Here is a 13294-nt window from a genome sequence, read left to right on the forward strand (position 1 = left end):
TTTATTTCTGAAGTTACTACATACTTCATATCCTGCATTTATGTGGTACTTCTGTTATATTTACATTTATGATGCGTCGGAATATTCCCATTTTGCTCCAGAACCCGGTATAACGGATATATCAATTCCTTGAAGGAGATCTACTCCTACACTTCGCAGAGCGTTGACACACCATTCCGGATAGCCTTTATGTCCAAAATAATTGGCGAAGAAGGTACGTAGATAGTCAGGGAATCGGCCTTCAATGATAGCAGTTCGTGCGCCTCCCATGACTTGAGCTTGGAAAACGAGGTTATGTTGGGTAACGACTAGGATGGATGCATGAAACCAAACACTGATGCCAGCTGCAATATGATGGTAGCATACCGTGTGCGCCCGTTGTCTCGAGGGTTACGATGTGATGAAGCATGGACCTAGATATTCCGCCACTACACGTAGGACATGGACAGTCACTATCTATGGGTTCAAAGTTCTCGGCATGTTTTCCAAGTTCTCGAGATGACTCTGTTTTAGCTTCTCTGGTGAAGAGGGAAGGACAGTCAACTCACTTAGATTCAATGGACCATTGAATGTCAGGGCTACACCGAACCTTGCTGTTCGTGTAGGAAATACACAATCGGCCTAAAGCTTGAAGATTTAATGGATATATGCGCTTTGAAAATTATATTACCATGTCAACCCCAAGTGCTACACAGATTAGCAGATCTACGTCAAATTTGAGATCATTTCCTTTAGATCAAAGAACATATGTCTTCAATATGCTCACCTTCAGCAAATCCTATTCCCATTGAGTATCGTGGTCCTGATAGAACGGATTAACAGTACCGCAAAGCGAGAAAAAAAAATAGGACTTACGGTCAAAAGGGAGTTTATCGGCACACTGCTTTATCCTGTGTGCTATCAGTAAATGTAGAGAGGATTGAACGTCGAAGAAGTACATTCTCCAAAAGACATCTGTTTGAATAGTTGAAGGACAAATTTCGCAGCAACCTGCATAAACTGACCTTTCTCTTCCCCACCACTAAGACCGCCTATTGCATAACCAGCAACGCGTTCCTTCCTCTGAATCATTTCGTCGAGACACTGATCTCGCAAGTCGGGGTCTAGGCCACCTTGCACAATAGCGAACAGATTCTGAACATCCTTGCGTCCTGATCTATCATGTTGTTCGATACATCGATCGAGCCAGCGCACAGAGCGCCTCATAGCCTCACCCACTCGAGGACCAACGGTTAGACTGGAAACTGCGATATCATCTGGGATTACTTGAAGGACTGAAGCATGAAGGGGAAGTGCTTACCTACGTCATCGAGTTGCATGATAATATCGGCGCCGATGGAGTGCTGTATTGATATACTTTCTTCGGGCTGGGTGCTTTTCGATTATATATCCAAACAAGTTAATATCGATACTAAACACCTACAGTTAACATGGTAGGTTCCCCGGTGAAAGGACTCGCAAATAAAGCACCTTCTTCGGTGATCTTCGTAAATTTACTCAAAGATACCAATTGAAATCCACCACTATCCTGTAATAATGATTACAGGTTAGTGGAAATAATCTTCCGATGCAGACGAGGTAGGTTTACAGTTAGCAGATTACGATTCCATCCTTGGAATTTGTGTGCCCCTCCTGCTTCGTCAAGAACTTTGATTCCGGGTCGTAGATTGAGATGATACGTATTGTTCAGGATGAGGGTAATGCCCAGAGATTCTACTTGCTGAGGGGTCAGGCCTTTGATTGCGGCTTGAGTTGCGACAGGCATGAATGTAGGAAGCATCGTGACACCATCTATGACACATGTTCCAAGGTCCTTCAAAATGAAAAATAAATAGTCGTCTATCGACTTACGAGCAAGTGTCATTTTGGACACACGAGCTTTAGTAGTATGGCATTTAGCCAGAACCTCAAATTGCATGGAATGGTATGTATATAGTCAATTGGAGGTATACTTCGCTACTCCGGGAACTATGTCAATTCCTGTCTGGATAAATTGAATACTCTTCAAATTACTGACCTTGAGCCGAAATTATTACAACTGCCTTGATTTTATGGACGATTTGGTTAATCTATAGACTTGACTGCACTGCCACTACCGAATACTTTGGACACAATCTGGTTATCCTTTTATGGACTGCAATTTTTGTACCTTCCGAATCCCGATCACGTCCTGGTCCAGTTTCTGGTCCAGTTGTCACAGTCATCGTTTGCATTCGCAGAGAATGCTCCATTTTGGTCGCCATGTTACACGCAAAAACATATCGTGTCGCTCAATAAATTTGAGACGTGCTCATTATCTAACCAAAGACCTAGTGGGCGAATTGCACCAACGGGAGCTAGTCGCTGACATTACCAGGTTCGCATTTACTTGTAATTCCATAGTATCTTACTACATCATACTAACTTGATTTCTGGCAGACCAGGTGAACTTACCAAAGCTCTGGAAGCACAACAAACTGTCTATGCTGGCATTGATCCAACTGCACAAGCGCTACATGTCGGCCATCTGTTGCCTCTGCTTTGTCTGCTCCATTTCCAGATCAGAGGGCACTCCATAATTACGCTTGTAAGTTGTGTAACTCCTAAAAACATAGGTTTTTTTGAACATATCTAGGTTAGATAGGCGGTGCAACTGGACTTGTTGGCGACCCGTCGGGGCGGACCGCAGAGCGACCGTTGGCGCAACAGGCCAAGGTGGAGCTAAATACTGCAAAACTAGCAGAAGCCGTGAAGAGGTTTTTTTCCAGAGCACAGTCACATATATACGAAAATTTCCCTTCGGAAGCTCGAACCACGCAAGAGGTCAAAGTTCTGAACAATAAGGAATGGCTAAGTGGCTTGAATTTATTAGATTTCCTACGACATACAGGTGTCCATTTCCGTGTCAACCATATGCTAGCTAAAGACAGGTATGAAAAATACATACTTCTCAGTCTATCTCAGTAATTTATGCTCATATTTTGGACAGTGTACGCACGCGCATGAGTGCTAAGCATGGCATTACCTTCACTGAATTCACATATCAACTTCTCCAAGCATACGATTTCTACAACCTTTACAACAGAGAAGGATGTGCTATCCAAGTCGGTGGTTCAGACCAATGGGGCAACATTGTCGCAGGACTGGAGTTGATCAACAAGGGAGAATCAGATAATTTGGACCCAAAGGATTCTTCTCAGCTAGAGAGAGAGAAAGGTTTTGGGATAACTACTCCCCTACTGACAACGTCTCAAGGAGATAAATTTGGGAAAAGTGCTGGTAATGCTGTATGGCTGGATGAGCAATTGACAAGCTATTTCGACTTCTATCAGGTAAGTGGTCATCACCTGACTATGAATAACACTCATGTGGATTCAGTTTTTCGTACGGACTACAGACGGGGATGTGAGCAAGTACTTGAAAATGTTCACGTTGTTACCACCTGCACGAATCACGGAGATTATGATCCAGCATCAGGTAGCTATAATCTTGCTTTCGTTCTTGGCAGTTGACTCAGAGACGTAAAAGGCTCAGCCAGAGAAACGAGTAGCTCAGAGACATCTGGCAGATGAGGTGACATCAATGATCCACGGCAGTACGTGCAGCTCTCCCGAGATACATGTAAACCGAGTAACACTTCCCACATAGAGGAAGGTCTTGACGCTGCCCATATGGCTACAAAGGTTCTTTTTGATTCGGATTACCACAGCCTTAAGGCCGAACAAATTGTCAAGGCCTTACGTGGTGATGCCCGTCTCGCTTCTGTGAGAGCTGAAGAACTGTTAGGCACTTCAATATCACACCTAGCCGCTGTTCACGGCCTTTTAGCATCAAAATGTAAGTACGATCCCTTCATATACTACCGTTTCCATTCAATGAACTGCATTTTGTAGCTGACGCACGCCGACTTGTGAAAGCGGGAGGATTATACCTCAATAACAAGCCAATAGAAGATGCTTTCTTCAACGTATCTAAGGCGGACTTGATTGATGGTAGAATAGCCATCTTACGTGCTGGAAGGGATAAACATCTAGTGTTGGCTATAGAGTGAAAACACTACAAGAAATGTGTTTTGGAGTACTGTAGAGACTCGCTCGATTAACTGAGGAACAGTTCATGTTTTTGTAGATATCTTGCTATCGTTCAGTCGACGCGGATGGCACTATATAGCCTACGGATTGCCCAGTATGAAGCCAGGAACCCGATAGTACCTAGAGCCTACGTTAGGATATGATGTCGCTATGGAAAAGGAAGACTTACCAGTGACTAAGAAGTCCATTAATACAAGAAGGAAGAGGTAACCTAGATAAAGAGCAACACTAGAAAAGGAGTCGAGAGATAACCGGGATGCCCAGTAGAAGAGGCCATAAGCTAACAGCCAGAACGCACTTCCACCCCCTGTCAAAAATGCCCGCCAGTGCCATCTACATGATTTCATGAGTTAGACTCGGTTTGTAGAATAGGCTGGACAACTTACCTGTATTCCTCAGCGCATAGGATGAAGTAGGTGAAAAGTATGGTTACTGTGGCAGTAGTGAGCGAGACCACACCTGCAGTCAGAGCCAGGAAGCCGAATGCATAGTACGCTCGTGATGCGAAGAGGCTGGACATAACAAAGTACAATTCGACAAAAGCAGCTCCTGCGTGGAAGTTAGAGGGGGGATTTAAGAGAATAGTATGAAGTCATACCGAACGGAAGTATGCCACTTAGGAGAGTTGACGCCTGATGAAGAAAATAAGGATAAAATCTAGTATAAATCTGAAACCTCATACCCAAGGGCGCAGGTACTTTGGTGCTGGAGGAATTTGCCTTGGAATTTGGTTTACTCGAACAGGATGAGAGACACCCTGCGGCCATAATCAGACATCGATACATCAGATAGTAAACTAACCTACACCTTGTCTCGACCCGATGTAGGACCCTACAGCAGATAGAGGTGCTGAAATTCCGAACCATAGAGTTACAATTAAGAGCATTGTGCCTTGGGAAATTAAAGGCATATTGTATAATTTCTCTAACAAGACGTGAAACACGGCAACACATACCGAAAGGCACAGCACCAGAGGAACCTGCTAAGAGAAGGAACAAGTTGAGAAGGAAGATGATAACGAATATCAATCTAAAAAAAGTCGGTGAAAATCTCCAGTAGTGAGATTGATAAAGTCATGGACCTACGTAGGCATAACAGTAGCAGTCAAGAACGCATTTTTTCTGCGATCTGTACCCCCTAGAGATGCATATATCCTGTTTGAATAGTATCCACCGATTCTGAAAAAATATTGTAAGCCCCGACGCGACTCATTTGGTCGGGAAAAATTAGGTTTAATTACCCTCCGAAGAACGTCCAACAAACCATCATAACAGTAGCAAGAGAGCCGCGGTTCGATGGAGACAAGAATCCCAATAGCGCAAACACTATACGCGGAGTATGTCAATGAATATTACAGGTAGAAGAAGTAAGGTATACCAAGGGTTACTGCGATCATGGCACATAATTGAGCACCATTACCGACCATCACGGATAAGATCATTGGATAACGTGGTGTGCGGAACACTTCCCCATGAACAAGTTTCCAGCCCCAGTCTTCTTGGACATCTTCCTGTAGTGGATAGTATGTGTTAAATTAGCCCACCATAAGCATGAACAAGAAAACATACACTAAGGTCAATGGCATTGTATCGAGAAATCTGTGGAAGGTCAGCCTTGTCTACAAGTCCTAGACCTTCAAATCACACACATCTCTAGAAACAGTACGCAAGAGAATCATAGACACCATAACGCAGAGGAAAATGACGATGACGAGAGAGTTGACCAGACTGAACCAATGTATACGCGGATCAAATATATGAAGGTAATTATCCCAACGAGTGGCCTAGAGAAATATAAACGCGCACATCAAATTTATTTACCAGTACAACTCACCCAAGGTGTATCAGATTCCTGATTTAGCACTGAGTAAGCGTGAAAGGCTAAATGGGAGACGAAGTCTACTTACATTCCACGTTACTCTGTAAGTGTAGCGAATTGTGCTCGTTTGCGTTTCAGACAGAATCAATGGCCCCACATCTCCCTCACAGACTGGGGAAGCTACATTTTCCTGAGAACCGCCGCGACTGGTGCAAATGATCATGAGTTAGAACAATGCGACAACACAAGGCATTAACTGACAATACCTTGAAGGCCAAACCAGGACACCGACTACCCGATAGTTGCCACGACTGGGTTCGTGGTATCTGGAAATGAGAAAGTGAGATTACATCTATTATGAGGCTAGATAGACAGTCAAACCTGAGAACAATGTCGTAATGATTGTATAAAGCTGGCGTGTCATATAGTTCGTCGTCGTCGTCACCCAAGTTAAAGCCCATATCAAAGAAAAGGTCGCCACTCTTGGCGTCTACCTTCATTTCTGCGGCAGGGAGTCCATCAACTAGCCAGTTTAATGCATAGTCTTCTCGGATACGGTCGTTGATGAATTTCGCATCTTCCGCTGGTACGTCTGGCACCACGCATAACGTTTTGCAAGTGCCATTGTCTTCTAACATTTTGATCTATACAAAGTTAGAGATAAGTTGGAATATCATTTACTGAATGGTGGTAAGTATGAACTCACGTCGTAAGGTGAGTTGAATATCCTGTCTCCAAACAATATGGATCCCAGTGACTCTGGCTGGCTCTTAGGACCTTCTTCTGGCTGGCAGAAGTGAAACTTTGGATTGTAGTAGTCATCTACGGATATCACATAAGCATAAACAATAGATATTGTTCGTGGTAATCTATAACTCACAGTTTATCATGGATTTCTTGGGATATGTCGTTCAGCATAATGAGGACATGTATATGAATAATATACGATACCAGCTTTGCATCATCTGTACCAGATAGCATAGGCGTTAGAGTGTTGACGAAGAGGTTGACTTGCTCTCCTTGTTCATAGTTGCGAGGTGCTGCACCGGGAAGATAAAATGCATGGGACAAGGGCAGTAGGGCAGTGATGATGCTGCCTAGAAGCCAATTACTTCGATGTACCATGATGGTAAGAGACAAAAACGAGCTCAGGTAGGTTCGCTATGGTCTTACAGATGTCTGCAAGGCAAGTTCGGTGTCGACGTGGTGGGTGTCTATAGTACTCAACGACGAAAAGCCTATTCAGAAGCTACTCGATCTCGTGACTAGCCGGCGGTACCGCTTACAGCCGGTCTTTTACCATTCAAGCAATAATGGAGCAGCTTGGCACAGACTCCCAGGACGTTCATTGTTACCCACTCTTCAATTTGAACTAAATACATATGTAGAGAGCGTCCGAGGGCGTGGTATCAGTCGTTCACATTTTGCTGTGACCTCCTCGGACTTCAGACCGTCATCCACGCACGTTCAGCACTTTTGTTACAATGAATTCTTTCTGGTTTCGTGGATTTATCATACACTACACTTGCCTCAACATCATATTTTACGCATTTCCTCAGTGATCTCATGGAGAGCCTCAAAATGCCCATCAAAATGCCTTCTCTTACTTCAGAAACTCGAGAATTCTTGCCGTTATGAACTCGACGTCTGAAGGATTAGCGCCTCCACCGGCTGTTTTTACATGTCAATCCTTGCACTTGAAACGTAAAATGGCTGGCTTACCGACATGGCCCCAAACGGTATTAATGACGTGCAATTTCGCATCCTTCAGGTGAGATAACTCATTCTGACTGTCTTCAGGCTTCTCAAAAATCAATATCCGTTTTGCGGTGAACAACAAAGAAAGACGAACAGGGAAGTATAAATCTGTTTTGGAAGGCATGAGTAGCGCTTTGGCTTTTATGCTGCTCAACGCTTTTTCATAATTACCACCATCTTGGACCTTTGAGATATCTCCATTTTGCCAAGTGGAGAGAAGTGCTATCATATCGTTAGCATCCCAGTATTGAAGATAGCGGGCTTCCCAGCGTTCCCTGATGAAACTATTCAAATCAGGGTATCTGGCGAGGTAAGTGCATTGTCCCCTCAGCCTTCCTGAAAATGAGGACAAGAGCAAGTCTGACGCACTCTCCATTCATCAGATATTTATGCTCTCTAAACCACTGAAGGTTTTCGCAGAAGTTTCAGAACCCATTTAAGCACTTGAAGTAGAAATCCAGCCTCACGGTTTGTCCGTATGCCCATGCACTGTAAACTCGACCAAAGGCTCGGATTCCATGTTGTGGGGTGGTGGTGTAATGACCATCAGCATAATCTTTAGAGGCCAGCATAGCGGACTTCGGGCCTTCCAGGAAACTATTATCATTTTCGTATCAGCGAGAAGGGAAGCCAGTGGAATGTGTTACCATTTATTGTGGAAACTTGTTCTTGCGGACGAACAAATAACGACAAATCGTTCTACGAAGTCAGGGAAGACGACGGGCCAATGATATGACTAAAGGGAACCAAATTATTAGACTTGTCCAACGGGAAACGCAAGAAAGAACCTGTTGACCACCCATGGAAAATCCTACAACACAAAATATTTTTTGAACGCCAAGTAATTTGGTTAGGACGGCATGTTGCGCCCGACTTTAATGCAACTTCAAAAAATCTTTCCTACTCAAAGGCCAATTTGTCCTCACATGTTATCTTCGTAGGAAACAGATGGGAAATAGGCACCATTATATGGTGCAGGCTTCGAGTCAAGTTCGATCAGCTCATCAGGATGTCGCTAATAGAAATTACTCACAGTGTTGGAAGGGGATGAAGACTAATGATGAAATAAATCTGAGACGAATGAAGAACTTAAGCTACTGAACCGCCCACCTCTCCATTACAAAACAAAGCAAAAGTGACAATGAAGTACTTGCACGGGTCGAGAGCCTGTTATAACAAATTCAGTCAGGCAAGCGACCCAAGACGTTTATATTGTTTGAATACTTTATCGTCGCCGATAAGGTAGTCTTGGCCTAGCAGGAGATACTATATCAGTCATAGTACATACTTTCAAGGCAAGTGCTGATACTCACTGCCGAGAGCTAGCTTGGCCCCGTAGCAAGTCGGAAACACGATACACGGATTGTTTGAGCTACCATATGTCTGATAAGCTGTAACAGCATCAGGGAGGATACCTCCTGTAACTTTAAACCTGCCGTGATGATAATATTTGATATCTGGTGGGGTCGTCATTTGTTGTAGTATATGGTCCCTGTAATAGCTGTTTACTTGGATTATTCACTTCTTATAGGGTTTAATCCACGGTATCTCTGCAGGTCTATAAGAGTGTATCATCATCTCGTGGGCACATAGTGTCTGGGAAGAAGATATAAAAAGCGCCATATCTTTTGACAGCAGCCCTTCTTGTGCGACTCGAACTGTAAAAACTCATGGTCAGGTGATGCCTCCGGATATTGAATTGATCTTGGTGTCCATATCATTAGGTCTGGGAACAAAGGAAATTTGGACACTGTGTCTTGAATAGCGAAAAGTGAGCATGTGTTTACAGTACATTTTTATGATGCCACGCAAACTTGAATAGATCGCCACTAATCTCAAGTACTAGTTCAAAAACTCTCGTATGTTCGCTGAGACGAATTCTACGTCAGTAATGTTTGCACCACCGCCAGCTATATCATGCACGAAATGAAAGGTGAATTTTCAACGCAAATATCATAAATAATAGTCCTCGCACCATTGTGACCCCAGTCAGTGTCTATAATGCGCAATTTGACATCTTGCAGGTAAGACGCTTCTATCTGACTGTCTTCGGGCTGTATGATAGATGTTTCAGCGTACTATGCACGAGATATGAAATATTGAGGAGACAAACAGGGAAACATAGGTCTGTCCTGGCTGGAAGCAAAAGAACCTTCGCTGAGATGCTCCTGAGGGCTTTCTTGTAATCTCCACCATCCCGAACTTGGGAGATGTCACCATTTTGCCATGTGTCAAGGAGCGCCATCATATCGTTCGCATCCCAATTTTGGAGCCAATTAGCTTCCCCTTCTCCCTTCATAAAGCTTTCAAGGTCTGAGTAGCTGTATCGTATATGTGAGGTTGGGAACGGGTGTAGATTTTGAAAGCATAGTCTTACTTTCCGTTCAGCGTGTACCTTTGTTGCCTGAACCACTGGTTTTAAACATGAGAGACTATTTTGGGGAATTATACGATTGTTTTGGTACCGTTTGCCCATACATCCAAGCGCACATTACTCGCCCAAACGCACGCAATCCGTGCTGAGGGGGCGAAGTGTAGTGCCCTCCATCATAATCTTTTGACGCTAGCATGGCTGCTTTAGGGCCTTCCAGTACACTGAATAGACCAAGTGATTAACTTTGAACAATACGAAAGGAGAAAGGTGCGATAAGAAATACCATCTGTTATGTGGGCTCGTCCGAGCGGATGAGCAAATAGCTATAATTCTCTCCACAAACTCTGGATACATCACTGCCCAATGATATGCCTAAGTGATTATCAGTATAATACTACCAGAAGATTACGGCAACATGACGCACTTGTTGGCCACCCATAGAAAAGCCTAGGGCACAAAAAGCTTTATCTACGCCTAGTCCTTTAGTCAAGACACTGTACTGTGCTCGGCTTACGAAGTATGTTAGAAATCAACCCTAATCTAAAAATCAGTTACTCTCTTACATATTGTCTTCGTAGGATGTATGTGGAAAATATGGACCATTATATGGGGATGGCTATTCACCAAACACCACATCAGCTCTCTACACTAGCATGGCATTATTGGTCGAAGCTCACTGTATTGGAAGGTGAAGAGGACTAGTTGAAACATTATGGGTTACTGTTCGTGTAAAGGAGGCGGCCATTCGATATAATAACACACCTCTCCGTTACAAAACAAAGCAAAGGTGACTATGAAGTAATTTCTAGGGTCGAGTGCCTTGTTGACTAAGTTACTCGTTACATTGGGGCCATACTGGATTTGAGAACGTACTTTTCCTTCTCCCACGAGATGATTCTGAACTGGAAGAGACATGTGAGAGTCGCCTACCTGAATATAATGGTTACTTACATCCAAGTGTCAGCTTTGCGCCATAACACGCAGGGAAAACAATACACGGATTTTTGGGATCACCGTAAGTTTGATATGCAGTGATGGCATCAGGAAGGACTCCTCCTGCTACTTTGAATCTACCGTGATGATAGTATTGGATTTCTGGAGCTTGGACCGACATTGAGCTAGTAGAGGCTGGTTGCTAATGATGACACCCACGACGGGGCATCGTCAGATATATGTAGCTCAATACACACATCGTAATTCGGACCTAATTGCTATAGAAAGGACGGCACATAAGCATATGTGGAACGTGAGAGTTAAAAGATCATAAATATTCAGGCATAGATAGATAAGACACGATGGATAAACTGTGCATGCCAAATTTCTCCCAAGCTATTCAATACAATGTGCTTGAAGAACCACATTCGAATAAGGAAAACACACTCAAAGTTCGTCAAGGAACTTCCTGATTTCATTCTGTAGAACATCATCATCTTGAGCATTAGATCCTCCACCAGCTAAAAGTAAAGTTTATAAAATAGCTTATGATTATGAAATCTTAGCGTACCCATGTGGCCCCAAATCGAATCAATAACAAAAAGCCTGGCGTTTTTCAAGCACGAGATCTCAAATCGGCTATCTTCAGGCTATGATGTATGAAGTTTCAGCACATCGGTCAGACTTCATTCATGCTTCAAACTAAACAGCATTCAACGTACCGGAAAGTAAAGATCGGTTTTGCAGGGCATGACCAAGCCTTTCGCTTTGATCTCGCTTAAGCATTTTTCCAGATCTCCTTCATGTCGGATTTGTGAAACATCCCCGTTTTGCCAAGTATGAAGTAGAGTGATTAAGTCATTAGCATCCCAGCCGTTCAGGAAGCCAGCCTCCCACTCTTCGCGAAGGAAGACTTGAAGGTCCGGATACCTGTTATTTCATCGAGGTCAGACATTTGGAACGTGATAGGTCTACAGAAAAACGGACATTCCATCGTATAAGTATCGTTCTTCCCGGAACCACTGTTCACATAATTAGAAACAATACAATCTGTCAGTGCCACTCGCTAACCGTCTGGCCGTAAGCCCATGCACTGTAGGCACGCCCAAAGGCCCGGATGCCATGTTGAGGAGTTGTAACATAATGTCCGTTATCGAAGTCCTTAGATGCGACTAGAGCAGCCTTGGGACCCTCGAGGAAACTAAAATTTATAGTAAATTATATCTACAGAAAGCTGCTGGTAACAGACAGACCATTTGTTGTGAGGGCTCGTGCGCGCTGAACCACATATAGGTATATATCTTTGTAATTGACGAAAATTGGCTGAGGTGCCTTCCACTCTGAGTGCTGACATACCTCTGGACGAAATCTGGATACATAACAGGCCAGTAATACGCCTTGAAAATGGTGGATCATCAGCGAGTGATTGAACTCGATAATTTAGCAAGTACCTGCTGACCGCCCATAGAAAACCCCACTACACAAAAGACTTGTTTGATGGAAAGCTTCTGTGTCATGACTATGTATTGAGCGCGGCTGCGGTCCTTTATAAAACAGAAGTCATCGTGATTGATAGAAGAACTCACACGTTATCTTCATAGGATACTGCAGGAAAATATGCCCCATTGTACGGAGAAGGCTAACCTCGGGGAACTCAGATCCTCTTCATGCAACAGATCGCCATGCCTTACCGTGTTAGACGGAGACGAAGACTGGTAATACATCAGATACATTCTGAGAGTCGCAAGAATGCTCACCCACCTCGCCGTTGGAAAACAGTGCGAACGTGACGATGTAATATTTTTTCGGATCAAGGACCTCAAGTAACGATGATTCAATGAAATCGAACAAGACATCTTTAGACACTGATAAGTACCTTATTATCGCCAACCAGATAACTTTGACCTAACAAACCAGAACCTCGCACCAGCATATATCATTCCCGCAGAGACGGGCTATGTTATTATCACTCACTGTCGAGTTTTCCCCCGTAACAGGTAGGAAAGACGATGCAGGGATTAGCAGGGTCTCCATACGTACAGTAAGCAGTAATTGCATCGGGCAAAATACCGCCTGCAACGCGGAAGCGACCGTGACGATAATACTGAATTTCCGCCATGTGTGATGTGGGAAACGAGATGAGGTGGAAGTGAAGGTCACATACATATACTTATGCTCTCAATTGAATGTCCTTATCAGTGCTCGGCCCGGCTCGATGTCAAGAGCGCGGGTTTGAAGCTGTCATAGCATGGGCGCAAGGGAAGGAGAATCTATCTTGGAGCAAAGATATGCTTTCTGTGGGAACGCGGGGACCTTGGGTGAAGCAAATGCAAGCACTAGG

At 43.8% G+C, this 13294-nt stretch overlaps 6 protein-coding genes across 6 annotated transcripts; 1 reads left to right on the forward strand and 5 right to left on the reverse strand.

The window, feature by feature from the left end:
* Positions 1-66: 66 nt before the first annotated feature.
* On the reverse strand, positions 67-1918 carry SERLADRAFT_368693 (uncharacterized protein; the record flags this gene model as incomplete). Its single annotated transcript, XM_007317350.1, has 11 exons — positions 67-308; positions 367-492; positions 549-621; positions 671-705; positions 767-802; positions 856-897; positions 1005-1244; positions 1301-1367; positions 1424-1528; positions 1589-1791; positions 1852-1918. 11 exons carry the CDS (start codon positions 1916-1918, stop codon positions 67-69), a joined length of 1236 nt encoding a protein of 411 aa, XP_007317412.1.
* Positions 1919-2184: 266 nt separating this feature from the next.
* SERLADRAFT_465207 (uncharacterized protein) lies at positions 2185-2702 on the forward strand (the record flags this gene model as incomplete). The annotated part of the gene is made up of 3 exons (XM_007317351.1): positions 2185-2356; positions 2419-2566; positions 2615-2702. The coding sequence occupies 3 exons, from the start codon at positions 2223-2225 to the stop codon at positions 2621-2623; spliced, it is 291 nt and encodes a 96-aa protein (XP_007317413.1).
* Positions 2703-3627: 925 nt separating this feature from the next.
* Positions 3628-7013, reverse strand: SERLADRAFT_448277 (uncharacterized protein; the record flags this gene model as incomplete). The annotated part of the gene is made up of 20 exons (XM_007317352.1): positions 3628-3816; positions 3873-4190; positions 4240-4403; positions 4457-4619; positions 4669-4702; positions 4753-4827; positions 4876-4961; positions 5026-5099; positions 5156-5248; positions 5311-5395; positions 5448-5580; positions 5639-5668; positions 5719-5853; positions 5904-5921; positions 5977-6094; positions 6155-6214; positions 6270-6532; positions 6595-6710; positions 6769-6784; positions 6840-7013. 19 exons carry the CDS (start codon positions 7011-7013, stop codon positions 4123-4125), a joined length of 1905 nt encoding a protein of 634 aa, XP_007317414.1.
* A 478-nt stretch (positions 7014-7491) lies between these two features.
* On the reverse strand, positions 7492-9119 carry SERLADRAFT_437051 (uncharacterized protein; the record flags this gene model as incomplete). Its single annotated transcript, XM_007317353.1, has 10 exons — positions 7492-7559; positions 7611-7689; positions 7741-7948; positions 8016-8050; positions 8114-8243; positions 8573-8625; positions 8680-8700; positions 8757-8813; positions 8871-8899; positions 8960-9119. The coding sequence occupies 10 exons, from the start codon at positions 9117-9119 to the stop codon at positions 7492-7494; spliced, it is 840 nt and encodes a 279-aa protein (XP_007317415.1).
* Positions 9120-9388: 269 nt separating this feature from the next.
* Positions 9389-11220, reverse strand: SERLADRAFT_414937 (uncharacterized protein; the record flags this gene model as incomplete). The annotated part of the gene is made up of 11 exons (XM_007317354.1): positions 9389-9556; positions 9622-9700; positions 9760-9967; positions 10024-10058; positions 10112-10241; positions 10304-10392; positions 10445-10529; positions 10584-10636; positions 10698-10718; positions 10783-10922; positions 10972-11220. The coding sequence occupies 11 exons, from the start codon at positions 11132-11134 to the stop codon at positions 9489-9491; spliced, it is 1071 nt and encodes a 356-aa protein (XP_007317416.1).
* Positions 11221-11263: 43 nt separating this feature from the next.
* On the reverse strand, positions 11264-13072 carry SERLADRAFT_414938 (uncharacterized protein; the record flags this gene model as incomplete). Its single annotated transcript, XM_007317355.1, has 10 exons — positions 11264-11474; positions 11525-11603; positions 11676-11883; positions 11941-11975; positions 12025-12154; positions 12310-12350; positions 12405-12497; positions 12645-12665; positions 12715-12809; positions 12928-13072. The coding sequence occupies 10 exons, from the start codon at positions 13070-13072 to the stop codon at positions 11401-11403; spliced, it is 921 nt and encodes a 306-aa protein (XP_007317417.1).
* Between the last annotated feature and the right edge of the window lie 222 nt (positions 13073-13294).

Source organism: Serpula lacrymans (genome assembly GCF_000218685.1).
Source record: "Serpula lacrymans var. lacrymans S7.9 unplaced genomic scaffold SERLAscaffold_6, whole genome shotgun sequence".
NCBI classification, from domain to species: Eukaryota; Fungi; Basidiomycota; class Agaricomycetes; order Boletales; family Serpulaceae; genus Serpula; species Serpula lacrymans.